The sequence below is a fragment of the Sciurus carolinensis genome, chromosome 16 (assembly GCF_902686445.1).
Source record: "Sciurus carolinensis chromosome 16, mSciCar1.2, whole genome shotgun sequence".
NCBI classification, from domain to species: Eukaryota; Metazoa; Chordata; class Mammalia; order Rodentia; family Sciuridae; genus Sciurus; species Sciurus carolinensis.
In genome coordinates, this window is record NC_062228.1 from 18029400 (window position 1) to 18051345 (window position 21946).

General features: G+C 52.4%; 2 protein-coding genes across 7 annotated transcripts in view; one reads left to right on the forward strand and one right to left on the reverse strand.

Moving 5' to 3' along the window:
• The window catches only part of Slc9a5 (solute carrier family 9 member A5), a 23373-nt gene extending 16278 nt beyond the window's left edge, over positions 1 to 7095 (reverse strand). For 2 of the 4 annotated variants that reach the window (XM_047527831.1, XM_047527830.1), the window contains exons 1-2: positions 4684 to 5822; positions 1187 to 1489 (exon numbers count right to left, since the gene is read on the reverse strand). In XM_047527831.1, coding sequence (XP_047383787.1) covers positions 1187 to 1489; positions 4684 to 4876 — 496 coding nt within the window. In that variant the 5' untranslated portion in view covers positions 4877 to 5822. Of the gene's footprint in view, positions 1 to 1186; positions 1490 to 4683; positions 5823 to 6546 lie in introns of those variants that run through there. The other 2 variants (XM_047527833.1, XM_047527832.1) reach the window with 2 other exon arrangements.
• On the forward strand, positions 6342 to 21926 carry Fhod1 (formin homology 2 domain containing 1). 3 transcript variants are annotated; one of them, XM_047527825.1, is made up of 24 exons: positions 6342 to 6622; positions 14119 to 14225; positions 14655 to 14719; positions 15026 to 15093; positions 15166 to 15271; positions 15354 to 15448; positions 15714 to 15825; positions 15919 to 16013; positions 16112 to 16255; positions 16355 to 16512; positions 16591 to 16767; positions 16888 to 16911; positions 17255 to 17308; positions 18093 to 18208; positions 18294 to 18898; positions 19175 to 19330; positions 19540 to 19722; positions 19810 to 19929; positions 20009 to 20170; positions 20567 to 20757; positions 20853 to 21045; positions 21124 to 21286; positions 21363 to 21563; positions 21637 to 21926. In XM_047527825.1, the coding sequence occupies exons 1-24, from the start codon at positions 6422 to 6424 to the stop codon at positions 21717 to 21719; spliced, it is 3579 nt and encodes a 1192-aa protein (XP_047383781.1). In that variant the 5' UTR covers positions 6342 to 6421; the 3' UTR covers positions 21720 to 21926. The 3 variants fall into 3 exon arrangements, with proteins under 3 accessions (XP_047383781.1, XP_047383782.1, XP_047383783.1); XM_047527827.1 differs by lacking the exon at positions 6342 to 6622 and adding an exon at positions 6704 to 6964; XM_047527826.1 differs by lacking the exons at positions 16888 to 16911; positions 17255 to 17308.
• The last annotated feature ends 20 nt before the right edge of the window (positions 21927 to 21946 follow it).

The following is a 21946-nucleotide window of genomic DNA, read 5'->3' on the forward strand; positions in this document are numbered from 1 at the left end:
AAAAAGTTCTTTATTTATTGGGTGTGTATAAATATGTAATGATGGATTCTACTCTTACACATAATTATAACATACCCAAATTTTTAAAATCTTTTTAAAGTTTAAAACAAAAGTCCTTTATTTAGCCAGTGCCTAATACACAGTAAGCATCCAGTAACTATTACTATTATTAAAATTACTACTATAACTAGGATCTGATGTGCTCTCTTCCCTTCCTCTCCCAAATAGCTCACTATCTTATTAGAAAAATCAGGTTGGAGTCCCCAGCTGCGAACTGCAAACATCTCCTTTTACTTTGGAAGAAGTCTGAATTATCAACATCAGGATCGAATGGATTTCTTTGCTCAGGAAATGAAGAAGGGAACATGGGAGGGCCTAAAGGCAAAAAGCCTCAGTAAAATGGAGGCTAACCTTGGACTTCCGCTAACCTTGAACCTGATATCAAATGAATTTACGGGACTCTACTTTCTATTCCATTAAATGGGACAAATTATACCCCAATAAGTTTGCTACAAAGAGTCAATAGGGTAAGTAAGAAAAGCATGCCCAGCATAGTGTTTGGCATTTTATGGATGTACACATATTTATTAAAAATAATAATAAAAACAGGAAACCACACTGACATGGCCTGAGTAGAGTCAGGACAGTAAGCCCTTGCAGGAATGGTGAGCTGTGTCTCAGGGAAGTAAGCCTGGCAAGTGGCAGTGTGGTAACAGGACAGGAGACAACTGAGTGGCAATGCAGGCTCCCCCAGCTCAGTAGTCCACACATAGCTAGAAGCCAGGTCCCTGCTCAGTTATCATGCTGCAGAAGTGCAGACTTGAAGGGAATTAAATGAGGGTTGAAGCCCATCTGGAGAGTTGCCTTATACTTTAGGTGGGAGGGGCCTAAGATGGCTCTCCTATAGCATGGTTCTTGCCAGCATGGGACTTTCAGAAATGGAGGACAGAGAAGAGAGGTAATGGGTCTGACAAAACCTCCCTCTGCCAGCCCAGGACAAACTGGAAATAACAATATGCACCTCAAAAAGTTCTTTATTTATTGTGTGTGTATAAATATGTAATGATGGATTCTACTCTTACACATAATTATAACATACCCAAATTTTTAAAATCTTTTTAAAGTTTAAAACAAAAGTCCTTTATTTAGCCAGTGCCTAATACACAGTAAGTAAGGGGTCACTCACCCACAAGTCCAGCCTGCTGCAGGCCCCAGAGAGCAGCGCCTGTTGTGAAGGCATTCCAGAGTGTGCCCACTACAGCATAGGTGAGGATGGCACCCAAGTTGTCAAAGAACAGCCGACTAGGCATGAAATAGCCTGAGTCCAGCACAATAGGAGGCAGCAGGAAGAGGAAGAAGGTACCCGGCTCCAACTGGTACTCAGCTTTCTTGGCCACCGCCAAGACAATGCCCCCTAGTACCAGGCCCAGCAAAATCAGCAGGCAGCTCTCAGGTACCAGAGATGTTACCTTCCGAGACAGGTGAAACACTACAATGCAAGAAGAGGGCAGCAGGTATGAGCTTATGGAACACCTTCCACACACCAGCCTATAACCTCCCAGTCTTAGAAGCCTTGACCCTCTGACCAAGGAAAGAAAAAAGAAATGTAAAACTTCTAGAATCTCCAACCTCCAGGACTACAAACCCTCCACTGTAGCAAGGATTTTGTTTGCTTTTTCCATTCCTGGAAATGCTCCCTCCTCTCTTATCTTCAGGGAACCTCATCTTTCTCTGACCTCCTTTCCATAGTCATTATTTGAACCTAAGCAAATCCTGCCTGGTCTCTTTTTATGTATAACATAGCTGTGAAAATCAGGACCTCCAGAGTCAGGCTGCTTGGGTTCAAAGACTAAGTCCCCCATTTACTAGTTCTCTGATCTAGGAAAATTACTTCACCTCTCTGACCCTCAGTTAGCTCATCAGCAAAAAGGGAGTAAAAACAATAACAATCAACTAGATACAGTAACATATCTATAATCCCAGATAGTCAGGAGACTGAGGCAGGAGGATTATAAATTTGAGGACAGTCTTGGCAACTTAGTAAAACCCTGTCTCAAAATAAAATAAATAAATAAAAAAGACTGGGGATGTAGCTTGTTGGTAGAGTGTCCCTGAGAACATTCCCCAGTATCACACACAAAAAACCAATAATGGTCTCATAGGATTATTGTGAGGATTAAATAAAATAATCTATTTAAAAAGCACTTAGCACACTGCTGTATAGTAAGAGCTCAATAAATGTTACCTTTATGATAAATGTTATTATGTTACCATATTATAGTTAGGGTTCCCTAACTAAAACACATACTACACCTCCTAGGAGCATTGTAGGCCTTCTAGGCCAACGTATTTTCCATTATATGGGCTCAGCAAGGACTCAGTAGTTTAAAAAGTTTGGGGTTCTGACCAGGCATGGTGGCACATGACTGTAATCTCAGCGGCTCAGGAGGGCTGAGGCAGGAGGATTGCAGGTTCAAAGTCAGCCTCAGCAACTTACTGAGGCCCTAAGCAGCCTAGTGAGACCCTGTCTTTAAAAAGAGCTGTGGATGTGGCTCAATGGTTAGGCGCCCCTGGGTTCAATCCCTGGTACCCCCCCACACCACATACATACACATACACACACACACACACACACACACACACCACACAAACACACAAAAAGATCTCCATGTCTTTTTCTGGACTTATCACTGTGATTATTATTTAATCTACCTGAACTTTAATTTCTTCTCTTGTAACATGGGGAAAATATCCATCACAAAGTGTGAAGATAAAATTATATAAAGTGTGCAAATGTGCCTACTGTGAGGCCTAGAACATAGTAGGTTCTCAACAAATGTTAAAATGATTCAGGGGGGAAATAATAAAGAGATCTGTTTCTGGAAAAAGAGGAGAGGGTAAGAAAAAGATTTCTAGCATTATTGAGACTTCTACTTTTGTCTCCTAGAATATGGATCTCCCTTGGCCCTCAGACTATAAATGAACACATCTTTCCCCACACAATCCTAAGGGTGCTGGTGGAGGAGGCTTCCCTGTGCTCTTCATAACATAGGTGTGAATCCCTATATCAAGACAGTACCCTTTGGAAGCTGAACACAAAGGGCCTAAGACAACACCTGGATCACAGTGGGCTTTATATAAATATATGTTGAATAAAAGGTGTGGGGGGATCCTAGCAATGAAAACTGGGAGGTATTCCTGAACATTCAATCTTTCCCCTCTTCCATAAGGATTCTCTCTCTCTCTCTCTCTCTCTCTCTCTCTCTCTCTCTCTCTCTCTCTCTCTCTCTCTCTCTCTCTCTTCCCCTGTATGGTGGAAACTGCAGTTGTTGCTATAAACTCTAAGACAGGAGCTCTCCCATAACTCACAGACTTCTCAGTAAACCCAATTCTTCCCTCCAAATCTGAATCTGAGCGACACTCAGCTTGCTCTCACTGCTGCTGGATCTCTAGTGTAAGCTCAGTCAATAGAATTCCCCACATTCATCCCTGCCTTGGGTGCCTCTTTCCTCTCCTTCAGGAACCTTACTTCATTCTCATCTCAGCATGCACCAGCCCCAGCCCTGCAATCCAAGACCCATCACAGAGCCAGTTCCCTGACAGAATCAGGCTCCCTGAAGGCATTTTGAGTCCCACTTTCCATTATTAACCCCCCCGGCTGCCAAAGCAGAGTACAGAGTTCTGTTTCTGTCCAGGACTGCACCACCACGACTGCCACCAAGCAAAGTTCCTTGGGGAGAAGGGGGGCAAATTCTAGGCTGTGAGATTCCTACATGAAGGCCGTATTGGTAAGCCTGGAGTACAGGCTGTGCCAGCATAAATGGGGAGTGAGTAGCAACGCTCAGCTATAATTAGTCACCCCCACAGCAGAGCCTGCACAACAGGGAGAAGGAGGAGGGTCTCTGGTGGGAGGAGGGACCACTGGCTGCTCAAAAAAAGAGGAGGAAGGAAGGGGCAGAGGCAAGGGAAAGCAGCTCTATTCAAGGAAAAGAGTCTGAAACACCCTTCACTGTTTTGAGAACTGAAGGAGGTTGAAGGTATAAAAGCAACTAGGGTAGGCACACAGTAAAGCCCCAATAAATGGAAGTTTCTTATACCCCGAAGTGGGAAGAATGTGAATTTGAATGGGAGTGCGTGGGACGGAGGACACCTAGGCGCAAGAATGTGTTATCTTTACGGTGGGGTGCACAGGTGAGCTAGAGGAAAAGTGGCAGTTTAGTATCCCAAGGGAATGGATACTTGGACGTCTTCAGGGAAGCCGGCTTCCTTAGGACCAGGATGTCTGAGTTCCTCGGAGAATACCATCCCCTTAATGTCCTCGCACATCCTCACATAACCGCCGACGGAGGTTTCTGGGAGGCTGGGCATTGGTTGGGGAGAAGCTGGACAGAGGAGGGCTCACTGCAAGGGGAAGAGGAGAGCAAAGGGGGCAAAGGAACCCAAAGATGGAGCTGGAGAGAGCAGGGGCAGTCCTTCAGGAAGGAAAATGCTTGGAGCTTCTACGGAGAACGGGAGGAGGGAGACTCACAAGAGAAGGCGCAGGAACTGGGTGCGAACCGGGATTTTTGGAATCCGAACCTAAGCCCGGGCAATGTGGAAGAAGCCTGTCGGAATCTGGGGACTAGGGATTGGGGGCGGGTCTGTTGCCGGCCGCTGGCCTGGCGCACGCACACACGCACTCACCGATTTTGGCCAAGCTGGCCACCAGAATCCACAGGGCCACCAGGTAGGGCGCCTCCACCTCGTGCCACTGCCAGCGGAAGAGCGTCAAGCCCGGGGGAGGCTCGCCCCACGACCCCGGCTCCTGGGTGGGCTCTTCGGCCGCCCCCGCCCCAGCCAGGGGCAGCCCGAGCAGGGGCAGTGCAGCGCGCAGCATCCTGCAGCCTGCCTCGCCGCCCTCCCGGCACCAAACGGCTGCCGGCCCCGCGTCGCAGCCGCCGCCGCCGCCGCCGCCTACCGGGCGCCCCCGCGTCACAGGCACGTGGGGCCCGCTCCCCCCAATCCTGGTTCCGATACCCTCGGGCCAGATCTGGACTCCGAGACCCTGCCCCGGACGACCATAGTCGGGGTCCCCCCCTCCATCCTCTCTAGACTAATCCCACCTCCGGAAATTTCCCAAAGCAGCCCTTCCCCGAGTCCCAAAATCTACTCTTTAAGTCCGCCCCCTCCCGCCCAAACCTCCCATCGCCCGGATTCGGAATGGTAAGCGACCACTGTCCTCCAGGGGCAGCCTGCCGCGGGAGGGGCGGGGGTCCCAGGGGCCAGGGACAGGAAGAAGGGGCGAGGTTCTGTGGCGACTGCTGCCTGGCCGCGAGCAGCCAGCCCCAGGTGCCCAGGCCGCGCACCACACCGTCGCCCTGTGCAGACCGCAGGGGGCAGTGCGCTGCAGCCTTCCGCGCTGCTTTCCCAAACCTGAGACCCCTTCAGGCCCCCGCCCCGACCGGAACTGCGCACGCGCACTGGGCGCGCCCCAAGCAGTGATGGACTAAGCAGGACTGCTTAGTCCCTAGTAACCCCAAACCCCGAACTGGGCCCAATGCACTCCAGGCTGAGGGTTTCTCTTATCTCTTGGAGAGGTACCGGCCCTCTTCCCCAAACTGCAGGGAGCGCCACTCATCTTTTCCATGAAACCAAAAGGAACCTATAGAATCCCTTTAAATACGAAGCGATCTACCCAACTGGGTCATTCGCCTCATCTCGCTCCAAATAGGAAGGTTGACTCTACTTTTCAAGATGAGGGACACCCATCCCAGTTCTTCTCCAAAACTGAGTGGAACATGTGCTACCTGCCTCCTCAAACTGACTCATCCCATTCTTTTTCGAGAAAGGGCACCCGTCCCTCTTCACACAACTAAAGAGAACCGATTCCACCTCTTCCTTCAGACAACGAAATCTATTTTCACTTCTTACTGCAAAATGAAAGAGACCCCTCTCAACTGCTTTTTCGCCAGGTGAGGGAAATGCTTCCATTCAAACTGGAGGAATCAGGACCATCTCATTCCTAAACTGAGGGAGACCTGGTCGGCCACTATTTGAAGGAACTTCCGTCCCACCTGCCCTAACATCCCGCAAAGAAGAGCAGCTTCACCTACCCTAAGCCCAAAGAAAGCCTTCCCAGTCTCTGCGCTCTCCAAGGCGGGGCGCCAGCTCGGGTTTTCCCGCCCTCCAAATCAGGGAACTAACGGGATCACTATCGGGTTTTCTGAGTGGTTGGTGCAAACCCCGCCCCTAGCAGTAGTTACCCCCCCCGCGCGCATTTGGGGCCTAGTCTTGGTCCCACCCCCTCCTCGGCCCCGCCTCCGTCTGGCTCCGCCCCCACACAGCGTCCGGTCCGGCCCAGCCCAAGCAGCAGGGCTAGACGAGTGGAAGCTGCTGCGGGTCAGGAACACCGAGGCGCGCGGTGCGAGCCGGTGGCAGAACCATGGCGGGAGGGGAAGACCGCGGGGACGGGGAACCAGTATCAGTGGTGACCGTGAGGGTGCAGTATCTGGAAGACACCGACCCCTTTGCATGTGCCAACTTCCCCGAGCCACGACGGGCCCCTACCTGCAGCCTGGACGGGGCCCTGCCCCTGAGTGCGCAGATACCTGCGCTGCACCGCCTGCTGGGGGCGCCACTCAAGGTGAGAGAAGGAGAAAAGTTGGGGCGATCGGGAGTTCAGGGTCCGCGCCTTGAAAGCCGATGGGAGGTGCCTCTAGAAGGGACTGGAGCGTGTACTCAGGAAAAACTTGGAGTGGGATCCCAGGGTCCATGCTGCTCCGACTGCGGGCGACGGAGACTCTCAGTTTGTGGTCTATGCTGTCCTGGCTTCTCCTCGAAGTGAGGTCCACCTAAAGAGGTGTCCGGTGACCTCTTGCTGCGGGTCTGCAAAGGTGGCTGCCCTGGACTGAGTGTCACTAATTGTTTGGGCTGTAACGGACCCAGGAGGCGGAGCTGGGGCGGGGCCAGCTTCCACCTGCTTCAGGTGAGAGGTGCGGTAGCAGGAGGAAGGACGGATCCAGGGCGGGCCCTAGAGGTGGAGTGGTATCTAGAGGCTGGAAGTACCCGCCGAGAAAAGACTGCCGGGTGAGGGGAGTCCCCGGGAAGCGACCAGGCCCGGGCTACTCAGAGCGCGGGAGGCTGCACCGGGTGGAAAAGCCCTTTGAGTCACCGCCCCCCCACCCCCGCGTACACCCGCCGCTGGTGGCCAGCGCCTGGAAGGGAGGAGGCGGGCCCGGCTAATTTTAAACCTCCGGTCTGCCCTAGTTTACCGGCGCCCCAAGGCCGACTTTGCACAGTACGAAAGAGGCCCTTTTCCAGATGGCCGGCCAGACCTCCCCTCCACACGGACTCGCAGCCCACAGACCCCCTCAGGCAGCCCTTCCGGCTCGCTGTTTCCGGGCCAAGGCTCCGGGAGGCGCACTTTCATCCCCTGGGGTTCCCTGCCAGCGGGTCATTCCGAGTAGTGGGGAAACGGCAAAGGAGTTGGTGGGGGTGTCCTCAGCTGGACGTCGAGTTGCACAAACAGGCCCCCTGGGACCGGGGTCTCCCCTGGAATGTGCCCTGGGCGCCGGGCCCCCAGGCCTGCATTCCTCGCGCTGCTGCCAGCTCCGCCTCCGAGCGCCCGCGGGAGGGGTGGGGAGACTACCCGCCTGGGGAGTGGCGCATGTCCCTGCAGAGACTGGGCTTCAAGGCCACAACTGAAAAGTTGCAGCGTATTACCCATCTCCAGAGTCCTGCCCTATTCACTGGAGCAGACTTAAGTGAGCCTAGAAGTGTGTCCAGCCAGAGTTTACCTGCCACTCAGTAGGTGGGCTAGGGAGAAAGGGGTACTGAACTGAGGCGGTTCTGCTTCCTGGAACTGCTTCAGAAACAGGCTGGAGCACTACCATAATATAGTATTCCTCCCATTCTCCCACTCTAGAGCAGGACCTAGCCCTGACACTCCTCTTTACAACCAGGGTTAGACCTGGGAGGTCAGCTGCAGGGAAGAGGTTCAGAACCATCCCTTCTCCTTATTTAGATACCTGGTCTCCTGCATTCAACATTGCAAACATGTTGTATGACTTTAGCATACAACAGGAATCTGGGTTTGCTTTCTATCACCACAAATAAAGGAAAAAATAAGATCAAGTCCCCATCCCACCAGGTGCCTTGAGCTGCATGGGAGAATGTTAAGTCCCTCACATCCGACTCTGCTTCTGGTCTGTGCCCTTTCAGGATCTCCCACCTGGAGTACTGAAGACTGCCCCCTCCCCCACTGAGAGACTTTGGGGACCTTCAAGCTAAGTTACCACAGTGTCTGTAACCAGAACTCCCTGGAGCTGGCAGCTTTTCCAGGAATGGTCAGATGCACTGTGATGTGCTTGTCCCAAATATAAACTGTGACCACAGACTCAGAATAGAAGGCTGGAGGAAGAGGGACTGTGAATAGGGATGGGGCAGGAACATCAGAGAGCTGAGGAAGGGGGAGCAAGGCTCCTCCTCACAGGAAATGTCAACAACTGGTTCCTCCCCTGTCCTTTAAGCTGGTGCCCCAGAAGCCCAGACATGACTCAGGCATACTTTGCTAGCCTTCCCAAAGGAAGAGGTGGCCTAAAACCCAGGCATCACTGTCCCAGGCTATAGGGCAGAATAGAGAGGGGTTGCCTACCCACTGCTGTTTCCTGTGTACAGTTGTCAAGCAGAGGACAGAACACAACCAAGTGACCTCTGGCCTCCCACTCTGGAGCACTGGTCTCCATCATTCCTGTACACTCTGCACCCTCCCTGGGTGTGTATAGAAGAGGGCCCACTCTCTCTGGGATTCTGCCCCCACACTCCACTGGGCCTGGAGTTCCCCTGAGGACTCTGTTTTTAAACCATTTCAGAGCTTGCAGGTCTGAGAAGGCCTTGCTCATTTCCTCCAAGTCTAGGAGGAAGCTCCTGTTCATAGTCTCTGACTCATCTCCTGGCCCTGGTTGGTGGGGGAAGCCTGACAGTGCCTTGGGCCAGGCTGAAAGTTCCCAGACCAGGGGCACTCAGGAGTGTCTTTCTCTCATATATGTAAAGGCTCTCCCAGCCCAAGGACTTGCCCCCACCCCAGGGAGAATTGGTTCTTTACCATCTTATTTCTTAATCCAGAGCTAATCATTTCTACCTTCTCTTCTAGAAAGGACCTTAGGAGCCCCCTCTGAGACTCAAAAGGGCTCGCCACATCTGGGATACTACTCACTTCTTCCTGAGCATTGGGTAGAGGACCTGAGGTGTTTCTCTGATCTTGTTGCAAGGGGTAGAGGAGTCCACTCTTCCTAGCAGCAAGGATAACCCTAGAAATCTGGTCATTACCAATAATTTTGTTCCCCCAGCCAACTGTGACTGAAGATTAGAGTAGGACAGGGGTGGCATGGTGCCAGAATATGTCCTGACCCTACTCCAATCCACTTCAGCCCTGTTTACCCCTCAGGAGCCCTTATGGCAAGGGGGCTTAAGTATGAAACTGACCTTCTAGGTTAGGGACTAACTGAAGGAGTCCTTGTAGATTCTTAAGGGGACTGTAGGGTGCTCTGGTGATGAACAGAGATCTTTCATCCCCTGCTATGGAGTCACTTTGAAGACTGGAGAAAATTGGAATGTGAGCATGAATGGTGGCCTGCCAGCTTTTCGTGTGGCATGTTCCAGCTGCTGGTCTTTCTGGGCTAGAGAAGCTGGACCCCAGGACCTAGGTCCTGGCAGAGGTAGATTTTGTGACCCTAGTGACTAGCATGTACTCTGTGTGTGTGTGTGTGTGTGTGTGTGTATTTGTGTTCCCTTATTGGAACTGGGAGGACCAGTTTGGGATATTTACAAAATCCAGAAAACTGAGGGGGCAGTATCCAGCCCTTGGCAATCCTGCAGGCCCCAGCCTACACTCCACTTTCTTTTCAGGGTTCCCTGGAGCTCTTTCAAGGCCCATCCACCCAAGATCTGAGTCAATTAGTTCTGGTTCCATTCAAGACTGTGCTACCTAGAGCAATTCATTTTCTTTCTGAGGCTTGGTTTCCTCACTTGTAAAAAGATAATCAGGAGAATCAAATGAACTAGGCATCCACACATTGGAGGCATAGCAAATGTGGATTTCCTTCCCCAGAGCCCATCCATGTCATCCAGGAAGTCTCAGTCTAACTAGAGACATAAGATAAAAGGAAAGGAGGGTCTTAAGAGTACAGGGTCCTATGTTTATAGAAAAGGAGTCAAAAGAGATAGTGGACCAATTACTTCCTAAAACAAGAGCCCTTCAGCATGTAATTCTGTCCTCTCCTCCATCTTCCTTGCACTCTATTGCTGCATATTCATGCTTACCTGATTACACTGTTATAAAAAGTATTGGGGGTGGGGCGCGGCTAGAGCCAGGCCTGTTTGGTACATGTCTGTAATCCCAGCATCTCATGAGACTGAGACAGAAGAATCACAAGGCCAGTCTCAGCAACTTAGTGAGACTCCCCCATCCCAAAATTTAAAAAACAGAAAACCCTACTAAAACCTCAAAATGTAACTCAGTGGTAAAGCCCTGGATTCAATCCCCAGTATCAAAAATGGGGAAAGGATAGATACCATGATCCCTTAAACTGCTTTATCCTGTTTATAAAACCATATGTGGGCTGGGGAGATAGTTCAGTTGGCAGAGTGCTTGCCTGTCAAGCACGAGGCCCTGTGTTCGATCCCCAGCACCGCAAAAAAAAAAAAAAAAAAAAAAAAAAAAAAAAAAAAAAAAACCATATGTAAGGGGACTTGGAGTATAACTAAGTGGTAGGGCACTTGCCTAGTGCATGCAAGGCCCTGGGTTTGATACCCAGCCCTGCAAAATTAAAAAATAATAAATAAATAAATAAAATAAAACCATATGTAACCAATGAGTTTGGGCTGCCAGAAAAGCCTGAGTCTGGAGAGTAAAGAGAAAAGTGGGCTGAAGGCTGAAGTGAGGGGCTGAGCCTGGAATGGGGGAGGAATTCCATCCAAAGATAGACACCCGAGAAGTGAGGAAGACAAGATCCAGGATGGAGCTGAGAATATGGGCCTGTATACAGCCTTGTCAGCAGGGACTGGGTTCGGACTTGCTCAAACCTGGCCTAGTCCCAGGGTGTGAGAAACAAGGGCCAGAGGTTTGGCTTTCAGAATGGTGACCCCAGGAAGGAACCAGGAGTGTGAAGGATAAGCACCACCCTGGTGGCAGAAATCTCCCCTTTTTGCTGCTGATGACTCTCGCCCACCATCCCCCACCTCCGCCAGGACAGGTGGCTGGGGTTTGGGGGACAGTTTTGAAGGCATTAGACTAGGTGTTATCCCTGGATCTCCTCCCTAGGATTGGAACACTGGCAGGACTGGACAAGTGAAGCGGCTGAGGAGGTCTTGTCTCTGATCATAGAGGAAAGGGTTAGACTTGCCTGAGGAAGCTAGAGGAGATGGACCACTTAGCCCTAACAGGTATTCTGGAGAAAAGGGCCATTCTCTGCTCACTTGGGATGGGAGCACACAAGACTGCATACAGAAGGGGAAGACAGCATTGTGGGCCTAACCTCTGTGGATATGCTACTTTAACCTGTGCACAGACATACCTAATCATATACCTAGGTGTGTGAGTGGTTACCATGGCTAATATGATCAACCTCCAGTGTTTACCAGTCTGCCCCTCCCCTTTCTTAGCACTCATGGAAGTTGTGATTCGACATTTATGATGAGCTTTTTCTGAGTCAAGCCTGTCTGTCTTCCTTGCTGGACTGGAAGGATGGGAAGGCAGAGGTAGTATCTGGTTCCTGCTGTGTCCTCTGCACCTTAAACAGTCTGGTTGATGAATGTGTGATTTGGGGTGACTAGAAGCGGGGTTGTGGCTCTGGGGTATGTATGTTTTCTCTAGGAACCCAGAATACTCCAGTCCAAGATGCAGGGAGAGGGGACTGGGCTGGGCTGGAGTGTGGGGGTAGGCTGTCGTCCCCCCCCATCATGAAGAGGGATCATGAGGAATGTGAAGGTGGCCTCAAATGAGCTGGCCCTGGGCAAGATACCCTAGCCCTAGGATCTTGATGCCCCCTTTCAGGCCTATATTCTCAGTAGGCCCTGGAGAGGATGACTCTGCTCCCAGGGAGGGGACAGAGGCCAGGCCCGCCCAAGGCGCCCAAGGAAGGGCAGGCAGCCAGGCAGGAAGTGGGACAGAGAACAGGCTGGAGTGTTTGTCCTGTGTCCTGTGTCCCAAGCGAGGGGGGTTGGAGGGGTCACCCAAGGGCCCTACAGGGGTTAAACTGCCAGGAGGGAGCCGGATCAGATTCTGAGGCAGGAGTAGGGGTGCCAAGCAGTGGCAGAGGCTGAAGCTGGACTCCCTTTCCCCCCAGGGAACCAAGGGAAGCTGGAAACCCTTGGGTGGGGTCCAGAGCAGGGCAGGGCTGACCAAACAGCAGGACAAATGTTGGGTTTGACTTGTTCAGTGAAATGGAGACCATAAGACCTTCTGGCTTTCCAGAAGTGGGCTCTTCCTGGGCCATAGCACCTCAAGGGCCAGAGTGGCTCAAATAAAGGGGACTTTGCTTAGCCCTGCATACCAGTACTGTATGGTGGGGGAGATGTCCATAACAAGGCATAGTGTTGCCATCAGACTCTCTGGAGTCACATCATTCTGGCCTTTCTATAAGGTATTTTTCAAGGGGCTAAATGCCATGCCTGGTGGTGGTGGACGGGAGCCAAGTTTAGGGGACAAAAACATGGAAAGTGAATACATGGATGGAGCACATATCTTCATGTTACAAATGCCTGTTTCAGGACCCACTGTAGATTGACTGAGTCAAACCCTAAAATCTGAGATCCAACTAGTACCATTATAACTTGGGAGAAAGACAAAGCAACTGAGGCCTAAAGTGTCTTGGGAGTCTATAGATCATCCCCTGTTCCTCAATATCTTACTTGCAGAGATGTTCCCAGCTTTGCCAGCTGGGTTTGCACCTTACTACATGCTTAACATTTTCTCTCTGAGCTTCAATACTTTGTAGCTACAGCTTTTCACTCCACATGCTTATGAGCTTCCTTGAAGGCAGGAACTTCCTCCCATCTTCTCTCCATGCCCCTTCTTCATTTGTGTTCATTACTTCAACAAGTGTTCAGTGAACACTTGCTATGTGCTCGGTGGTATGCTAAGCTCTGCAGGTACAGCAGGGAACATCACAGGCAGAGTGCCTGAAGCCAGTCAATGAGGAAGGAGACTAGTGTTGTGTCAAGGATATTATAAGGTTGTATGGGATGTCTCAGCAAGGAGCATATATACTGAGTGGGGTGGACTCCATATCATTGGCTGGACGATTCAGGAAAGCTTTCCAAAATTGTTATCTAATCTAAAACCTAGAGAATAAATATGTGTTAACCAGGAGAGGAGATGGCACATACAAAGGGCAAGAAAGCCTGACACCTCAGATGGATGCGTTCAGTACATAAAAAGTGTTTGAGAAACAATTGCTGAAGGAATGCACAGCTACAGTGTAGATGCTTGTGTGCCTCTCTGACACACCCCAAGTGGAAAGTAAGAGGTTATAGGAGATTTTGTTTTCTTGTTTGGTACTGGGGATTGAATCCAGGGACACTTTATCACTAAACTACATCCCCAGTCCTTTTTATTTTTTATTTTGAGACAGGATCTTGCTAGGTTGCTAAGGTTGACCTCCAATTTGTGATCATCCTGCCTTAGCTTCTCAAGCTACAGGCATGTGCCACTACGCCTGGCACCTCTTCCCCAGCTGTATTAGTCAGCTTTGTGTTACTATAATGAAATACCATGGCAATTAACTTATAAAAAGATAAAAAGTTAATTTTGGTCTATTGTTCTGAAGGTTTAAATCCAAAGAGAATGGCCCTATTTCTTTGGGCCTCTGGTGAGGGTGGCATATCATGACAGGAGTACTTAACAAAGCAAATTGCTTACACCTCATGAACCAGAAAGCAAAGAGAAAGACTGGACTGGCTGGGGTCTCATAATCTCTCTGAGGGCATCTTAAGAGCCTTCCATAAGGCTCCACCTTACACAGGTTCCACCACTTCTCAATAACCCCAGCCTGGGGAACAAGCCCTTAACACATGGACTGCAGGGGACATTCAACATCTAAACTATAGCACCAGCCCTAACAGCTATTCCTTTACCCCCAGCTGGAGGATTGTGCCCTGCAAGTGTCTCCCTCTGGATACTACCTGGACCCTGAGCTGTCCCTGGAAGAGCAGCGGGAGATGTTGGAGGGCTTCTATGAAGAGATCAGGTTAGAACTGATAGAGCCAGAGAGGCAAGGAGCCCTTCCCCATCTTCCACAGGAGCCAGCATGGGTCTGGTTCAAGCCCCCACCCTTGTCTCCACCAGGGGCTGGCTCAGGTGTCAGCAGCTGAGACACTTGATCTACAGCCTGGGCCAGGGGTCACCTCCTGCCACCCCAGGGAACTGTGCCAGGGGAATCAAAGCCTAGCAGTGTTACCTGCTGCCTAAGATGGATGTAGGAGCTCTCCCACATACCTGAAATACCTGTGTTTACACAAACTCTCCTGTCTGGCCAAGCCTTGGGCCCTTGGAGTAGTGCTTAGGAAGGAAGGAACTGGGCCAGGGTTGGCATGTGGAGGACTTTTGCTGCATTGGTTCAGGGGGTGGGACCTTGAGGAATGGGTTGGGAGCTGCTGACTGGGCTGCTTGATTCCAGCAAAGGGCGGAAGCCCACTTTGATTCTGCGAACCCAGCTGTCAGTGAGAGTCAACGCTATCTTGGGTGAGTGTGTCCTCCCAGTATCCCCACCTCCATAGCCCAGTTGGTCCAGTTTCTTTCAGGCCTGTGTGACACTGTGGACAGAGTAGATTGGAGACTGAATGTGCCCCCTCTTGCCCTCCCCTGACCTCTTTTCCCAGGGCCAGGGCTAATGCCTCAGCTAGATTACAGTGGTGGCAGTAGCAGGAAGTACCCAGAGTTAGGGAATAGAGGAGAATACTAGAATCTTCTTTGGTGGGAGGTTGTGGTTGTATCTTAGTGGAGGAGGACTGTCACCTTGAGGGTTTCATGCCTACCTACCCCTTGCAGAAAAACTGTATGGGTCCAGTGGCCCTGAGCTCCGCCGTTCCCTCTTCTCACTGAAGCAAATCTTCCAGGTGAGGCCCAGAGGCAGGCTGGGGATGGGTAGCCAGCCCAAACCTCCCTAAAATCCCCTGTGGTGCCTCTAGGAAGACAAGGACCTGGTGCCTGAATTTGTGCACTCAGAAGGACTGAGTTGCCTGATTCGTGTGGGTGCTGCTGCTGACCACAACTACCAAAGCTACATCCTTCGAGGTCAGTCCCATTCCTCCCCTATGACTTCCGCCCCGACCCCGACCCCACCCCCACTGACCTCTTCCCATTCCTGTGTCCACAGCACTGGGCCAGCTGATGCTTTTTGTGGACGGGATGCTGGGGGTGGTAGCCCACAGTGAGACAGTGCAATGGCTGTACACACTGTGTGCCAGTCTGGTAAGTGTCCCTTTACCCAGCCAGGCACCCCTCTCACATTGCTTGTCTGGGCCTCAGTTTCCTCTCCTACAAAGTGGGCTGGAATGGAGCAAATCTGAGGCTCCTCTAAGCCTAGAAGGCATTTCTGGGCCTAGGCCTGGAACCAAGGTCTTTCAGCCTAGACTATTCTTTCTCGGTCTAACCCCAGAAGCCCTTCCCCCTTCCTACAGGAGCTAGCAGAGTTCTGTCCCAAACCCCACTCACATGTAGTGACATCTTCCCATAGTCCCGCTTGGTGGTGAAGACAGCCTTGAAGCTGCTGCTGGTGTTTGTGGAATACTCTGAAAACAACGCACCGCTTTTCATCCAGGCAGTCAACTCTGTGGCCTGCGCCACCGGTCAGAGCCTGTCCCTTCCTCTGCTTCCCTTCAGAGCCCTCTGTCCTGCTTGCCCCCCACCCACCCATGACGACTGGCCTTTCTGTGTGGCAGGTGCTCTTCCCTGGGCTAATCTGGTAACTATCCTGGAAGAGAAGAATGGTGCTGATCCTGAGCTGTTGGTGTATACTGTCACCCTTATCAACAAGGTGTGGTGGGGGGACCAGGTGCTAACTATGGGGCCCTGGGGTTGCTGACCTATGGTCCCCATCACCCTCTGCCTTGGCTTTCTATCCCTTCTCTCCAGACGCTGGCTGCACTCCCAGATCAGGACTCCTTCTACGACGTGACAGATGCACTGGAGCAGCAGGGCATGGAGGCCCTGGTACAGCGTCACTTGGGCACTGCGGGCACTGATGTCGACCTGCGCACACAGCTTATGCTCTATGAGGTGGGCCCGAAGTAGGAGAATGGGAGGGAGAGGTGCAGTTCCCCAGCACGGCCTACAGGGCCTCAACCACAGGCTCACTCCCTGGCCTACCTCGGCTAGAGCGCCCTACGATTGGAAGATGGAGACTTGGAAGAAGCAGCAGCCGCTGCAGCTGCAGGTGGTCGGCGGGAGCGACGAAAGCCCTCTTCAGAAGAGGGCAAGAGGAGCCGCCGATCTCTGGAAGGGGGAGGCTGTCCTATGCGTGCCCCAGAACCTGGGTAAGTACGCGCCTGGGGAGCGGGGGAGGGGTGAGTCGGCCAGGCGTGACCCTATCTGCTGACAGGCCCTACCTGCAGCCCCACAGGCTCCGCCTCGCCGATAGGCCCCGCCTCTTCCACGAGCCCTGCCCAGCTGATAAGCCCTGCCTCCAGCCCTGTGGGCCCTGCCTCGGGGCTTGGTACCTTGGTGAACCTTTTTCCTGCCATATCCGTGGCGCCCTCAGCCGGCAGCTCCTGTGAGAGGAGCATCTACAAGTAAGTAGGAAGATAGAGGCGGCTCCCAGAGTCCTGTCTCCAACTGTCCCTCCACTTTGTGCCCCTCCACGGGCCCTCAGCCTCCTCTGCCCAAACGCGTGCTTTTCTCTTTCTTTCCAGACTTCACCAAACTGCTCCCGTTTGGTAAGTGACTGCTGGGCGTGGGGTTCAGCTCTGCCTGGACCTCCTCCTGTGGCTTCTCTTTATCTCCTTCCAACATTCCACCTGTCTTTGCCTCTTGTCGTGTCTCCCTGCTCCCTTTCCTTCTGTTTCTGTCAGTCTTGTTCTGCTCTTTGACTCTTCTGCACGCTGTCCTGCTTCATGTCTGTCTTTCCCCTCCCTTTTCAGTGTCCTCATGTCCTCCTACCTCCTCTACTTCTTTCTCTTCCTCCTGATTTTACTGCCCAAACTCTGTGTGCCAGAAAATGGGCCTTGAGGTGGAACCGGCACCACAGTTACCATCTCTTCCTCTCGTCCCCCCACCCAGGGCCCCTGAGAGCCCACCCGTCCCCCTGTCCCCTACTGGGCAGGCCAGGCTGGAGTAAGTACAGAGGCCAACCTGCCAGGCCTGCCATGTGCTCAGGGCTTCAGCATCGCTTCCCCAGCAGGGGTTCCACATGCCCCAGGCAGCCAGAACTGGGGGATTCTTAGACCCTCCTCCTGCCACCAGATTTATGCCTCCATAGTAACCCAAACATCAAGCATTGGGAAAGCAGTTCACTGTGGTCAGAGTGGTCCCTGTGCTTCAATTGTGAAACTTTAACAGCTTAAACAGAAATGGGAATAGGGATACTCAGCTTGGGAACACAGCAGGGAGGGGATCTAGGGTGCAGTGTGGTATGTGAGTGGTGGAGCAACCTAAAACTGAGGGAAGGATCATGACTGCGACCAACAGAAACTGGAGGGACCAGAAAGAAAACTTTGGATCACATTCATTATTTCGACATAAACTGAGTGCCCATCATTTACTAGGTCCTTTTCTACAGGCAGGCTGTAGGTCTCAATAGCTGCCAGACAACCAACCCCTTTCCCTGCTGTAAAGGTCCTTATCTAAAGGCAGGACAGTGAACATGAAAGTTGCAAGTTAGATGTTAAGTAGAGCTTTTCCCTTACCTTGACCTTGGAATGTTGGATTGGCACTAACTACCCAGATGTGGAGAATTGAACAGGGGCTCGCCTTGGGGGCACAGGGGTCTGCTCAGTGCATGGACTGTGCCTGTGTGTGCCTGCAGTTGGGGGCATTGTCCAGGAGCTCAGCAAGGCATGTGCACCACCCTGGGCTGGACTTGTGTCAGACACCATCACTGACAAGTATCTCCCCTCAGAGCCCGGTTCCTGGAGAGTGTGGCTGCAGCAGAAACAGAGAAGCAGGTTGCACTGGCCCATGGCCGGGCAGAGACACTGGCTGGGGCCACACCAGATGAGGCGGATGGACCCCCAGGTGAGTAGGCAGCTGGACAGAATCCAAAATCCCACCCTTGTAGTGCATAGAGGGCATGATGCCAATAGCTGCTTCCCTTTTCCAGGCATCCGGGAACTGTGGGACTCCCCAGAGCCACCCCCTGCACCCAGAACACCCCAGAGCCCGGTCCCTCGAATCCTGCTCCGGGCCCAGCAGAGCCTTGAGCTAGAGCCTAAGGAACCATTGGTGCCACCAAGCCCCAAGGCTGAACCCAGCAAGGAGCTCCCAACTCGTATACCAAAGCTCTGCATTGGGGACTTGGACTTCTCAGATCTAGGGGAGGATGAAGATCAGGACATGTTAAATGTAGAATCTGTGGAGGCCGGGAAAGGGGTTCCACCCCCACCACCCCCACTTCCCCTACACTCTGGAGGCCCCCCACATCCTCCTCCCCCACCACCCCCACCCATCAAAGGCTCCTGCCCACCCCCTCCACCCCTGGCTGCCCCTCTTCCCCGCTCAGCACCTGATGGCCCAGCCCTCCCCACCAAGAGGAAGACTGTAAAACTCTTCTGGCGGGAGTTAAAGCTAGCTGGGGACCATGGGAGCTCTGGAAACCGCTTTGGTCCCTGCCCCACGCTGTGGGCCTCCTTGGAGCCTGTCACAGTGGATACAGCCCGGCTGGAACACTTGTTTGAATCCCGAGCCAAGGATGTACTACCCTCCAAGGTAAATCAACCAGAGATGGTAGAAATCAGAGATCAAGGGGCTGAGCTAGTTCCTCTTCTCCCAAATGGGGAAACCAGGATAAAGAGAGGAGAAGGACTTGTCTTAGACTCTTTTAATAAAGCATTGGCACAGCCCTCATAGAATTTCAGCTTATCCCAGTGTTTTGTGTCCCAGATTCCCAGTTGTAGAATCATTAAGTCATTTAGGGGAGGATCTTGGAGTGCTCTCTCAAGATTGCTGCCCTAGTCTTTCACTGCTCTTCCCTCAATCTTGTAGAAAGCTGGTGAGGGCCGCCGGACAATGACCACAGTGCTGGACCCCAAGCGCAGCAACGCCATCAACATTGGCCTAACCACGTTGCCACCTGTGCATGTCATTAAGGCTTCCCTGCTCAATTTTGATGAGTTTGCTGTCAGCAAGGATGGCATTGAGGTGGGGATACCCAATGATTTGAAAGGGAGGTGGGAGGTCTGGCCCTCTTCTTAGGTGGACATTTCCAGTCCCTCTGGTGGTGGGGATGGGCTTAACATTTCTGCAGGGCATTTGCCAGACCCTGGGTCTCTCTCAGATGACCTGAGGAGTCAGAGCCACAATGCATGAGGCCTCAGGCTAACACTGTGGCGGGGTGTTTGCATCCTCAGAAGCTACTGACCATGATGCCCACAGAGGAGGAGAGGCAGAAGATTGAGGAAGCCCAGCTGGCCAACCCTGATGTACCCCTGGGCCCAGCTGAGAATTTCTTGATGACTCTTGCCTCTATTGGGGGCCTGGCTGCCCGGCTACAACTCTGGGCCTTCAAGCTGGACTATGACAGCATGGAACGGGTACCTGGGTCATAAAGTGGGACAGGCAGTGAGGACAGGTAAGCATGATGGCCATGTAGTCTAAGGCCCCTGGTTGCCCTACACCAGGAAATTGCAGAGCCACTGTTTGACCTGAAAGTGGGAATGGAACAGCTGGTGCAGAATGCCACCTTCCGTTGCATCCTGGCTACCCTGCTGGCTGTGGGCAACTTCCTCAATGGCTCCCAGGTAAGTGAGAGCACATGAAGACTAGAGGTTAGTAGGGCTCTGGAGCCAGCCAGGCCCAGGCTCAAATGGAGTCTTTCAGAGCAGTGGCTTTGAGCTGAGCTACCTGGAGAAGGTGTCTGAGGTGAAGGACACAGTGCGCCGGCAGTCACTGCTGTACCATCTCTGCTCCCTGGTGCTCCAGACCCGACCTGATTCCTCCGACCTCTACTCAGAAATCCCTGCCCTGACCCGCTGCGCCAAGGTTAGCACCAGCAAAAGATTCAATTAAAATTGGCTGGGCACAAGGGAGCATTGCTTCCTAGGACTGGCTCCACTCTCTTTTCCCTATTTGGGCTGCCATGCGAGGGTGTGCTCCAGCTACAGGTGTGTGAACCATGTGCACTGCCAGAAGCATTTCCCTTTCTTGGCCTGGCTACACCTACTCAGTCTTTGAGTCTCAGTTTAGCTGCCACTTCCTCCAAGAAGCCTTCTGTTCCCTATTGCATCAAATAGACTTGTCTCTTACATTCGACTTTAAACTTTTGGAGAACAGAGGCCAGTTGTGTCCCTAGGCCCACAAAAGCCAGTCTGGCAGAGGCAGCCTCAGGCACTGTCTTACCTTGAGGGGATACCCAAAGGTACCCATTGGCTTTTCCAGGTGGACTTTGATCAGCTGACAGAGAACCTGGGGCAGCTGGAGCGCCGGAGCCAGGCAGCTGAGGAGAACCTGCGGAGCTTGGCCAAGCATGAACTGGCCCCAGCTCTGCGTGCTCGCCTCACTCACTTCCTGGCCCACTGCACCCGTCGCGTTGCCATGTTGAGGGTAGTGCACCGCCGTGTTTACAACAGGTAGGGATGTGGGTCCAAAAGAAGCAGGACTACCACCACCATCCCTCAAAGGGCAAGCAGGACTGCCCATCCCTCCCCTACTCCAACCTGCCTAGGTTTCATGCCTTCCTGCTCTACCTGGGCTACACTGCACAAACAGCCCGCGAAGTGCGCATCATGCAGTTCTGCCACACACTGCGTGAGTTTGCACTAGAGTATCGGACTTGCCGTGAACGGGTACTGCAGCAGCAGCAGAAGCGAGCCACATACCGTGAGCGCAACAAGACCCGGGGACGCATGATCACTGAGGTGGTTACCCTTCTAGGTCTTGACTGCCGCCCCTGCTTCCTTTCCCCTACTCCCAGCTCACTCTTCTCCCCTCTCCAGACAGAGAAGTTCTCAGGTGTGGCAGGGGAAACCCCCAGCAATCCATCTGTCCCAGTGGCTGTGGGGAGTGGACCAGGCCGAGGTGATGCTGACAGTCATGCCAGTATGAAGAGTCTATTGACCAGCAGGCCAGAGGATACTACACATGGCCGCCGCAGCAGAGGTGGGACCTATAGCTGCTGTGGGTAATGGGTGTCTAGGGCTACCTTGGCTTGACCTCCCTATCTGGTCTCCCACAGGTATGGTCCAGAGTAGCTCTCCAATCATGCCTTCAGCAGGGGGCCCCTCCACTGCACCCCCTGAAGAATCCCCAGGCTCCAGTTTACCCAGTGACACATCAGATGAGATCATGGACTTGCTAGTACAATCAGTGACCAAGAGCAGTCCCCGAGCAGCTACAGCTCGGGAAAGGAAGCGTTCCCGTGGCAATCGTAAATCTTGTGAGTACCCACCATAAGCCCACTGCTTGCCCTAAACCCATCACCCTCCTCCAACCCTACTCTGTCCCTACAGTGAGAAGAACACTGAAGAGTGGGCTCGGAGATGACCTGGTGCAGGCGCTGGGTCTGAGCAAGACTCCTGGCCTGGAGGTATGAAGGTGCTGCCTCAAGAAACCTATTTGGATCTGAGCTTGCAGCGTAAGAGACTATAGAGCAAGGAGGACCCAAAGCAGAATTCTGGTCCCAGAACCCAGGTCCAGGGACCAGTACCTTGAGCAGTATTAAGTGTGTGTGTGTGTATGTGTGTGTGTGTGTATATGTGCTCATGTGTGAGTTCCCTACTTGGTGCAAAATAAAGTTTTCTTAGCTAATTCCAGAGCCTT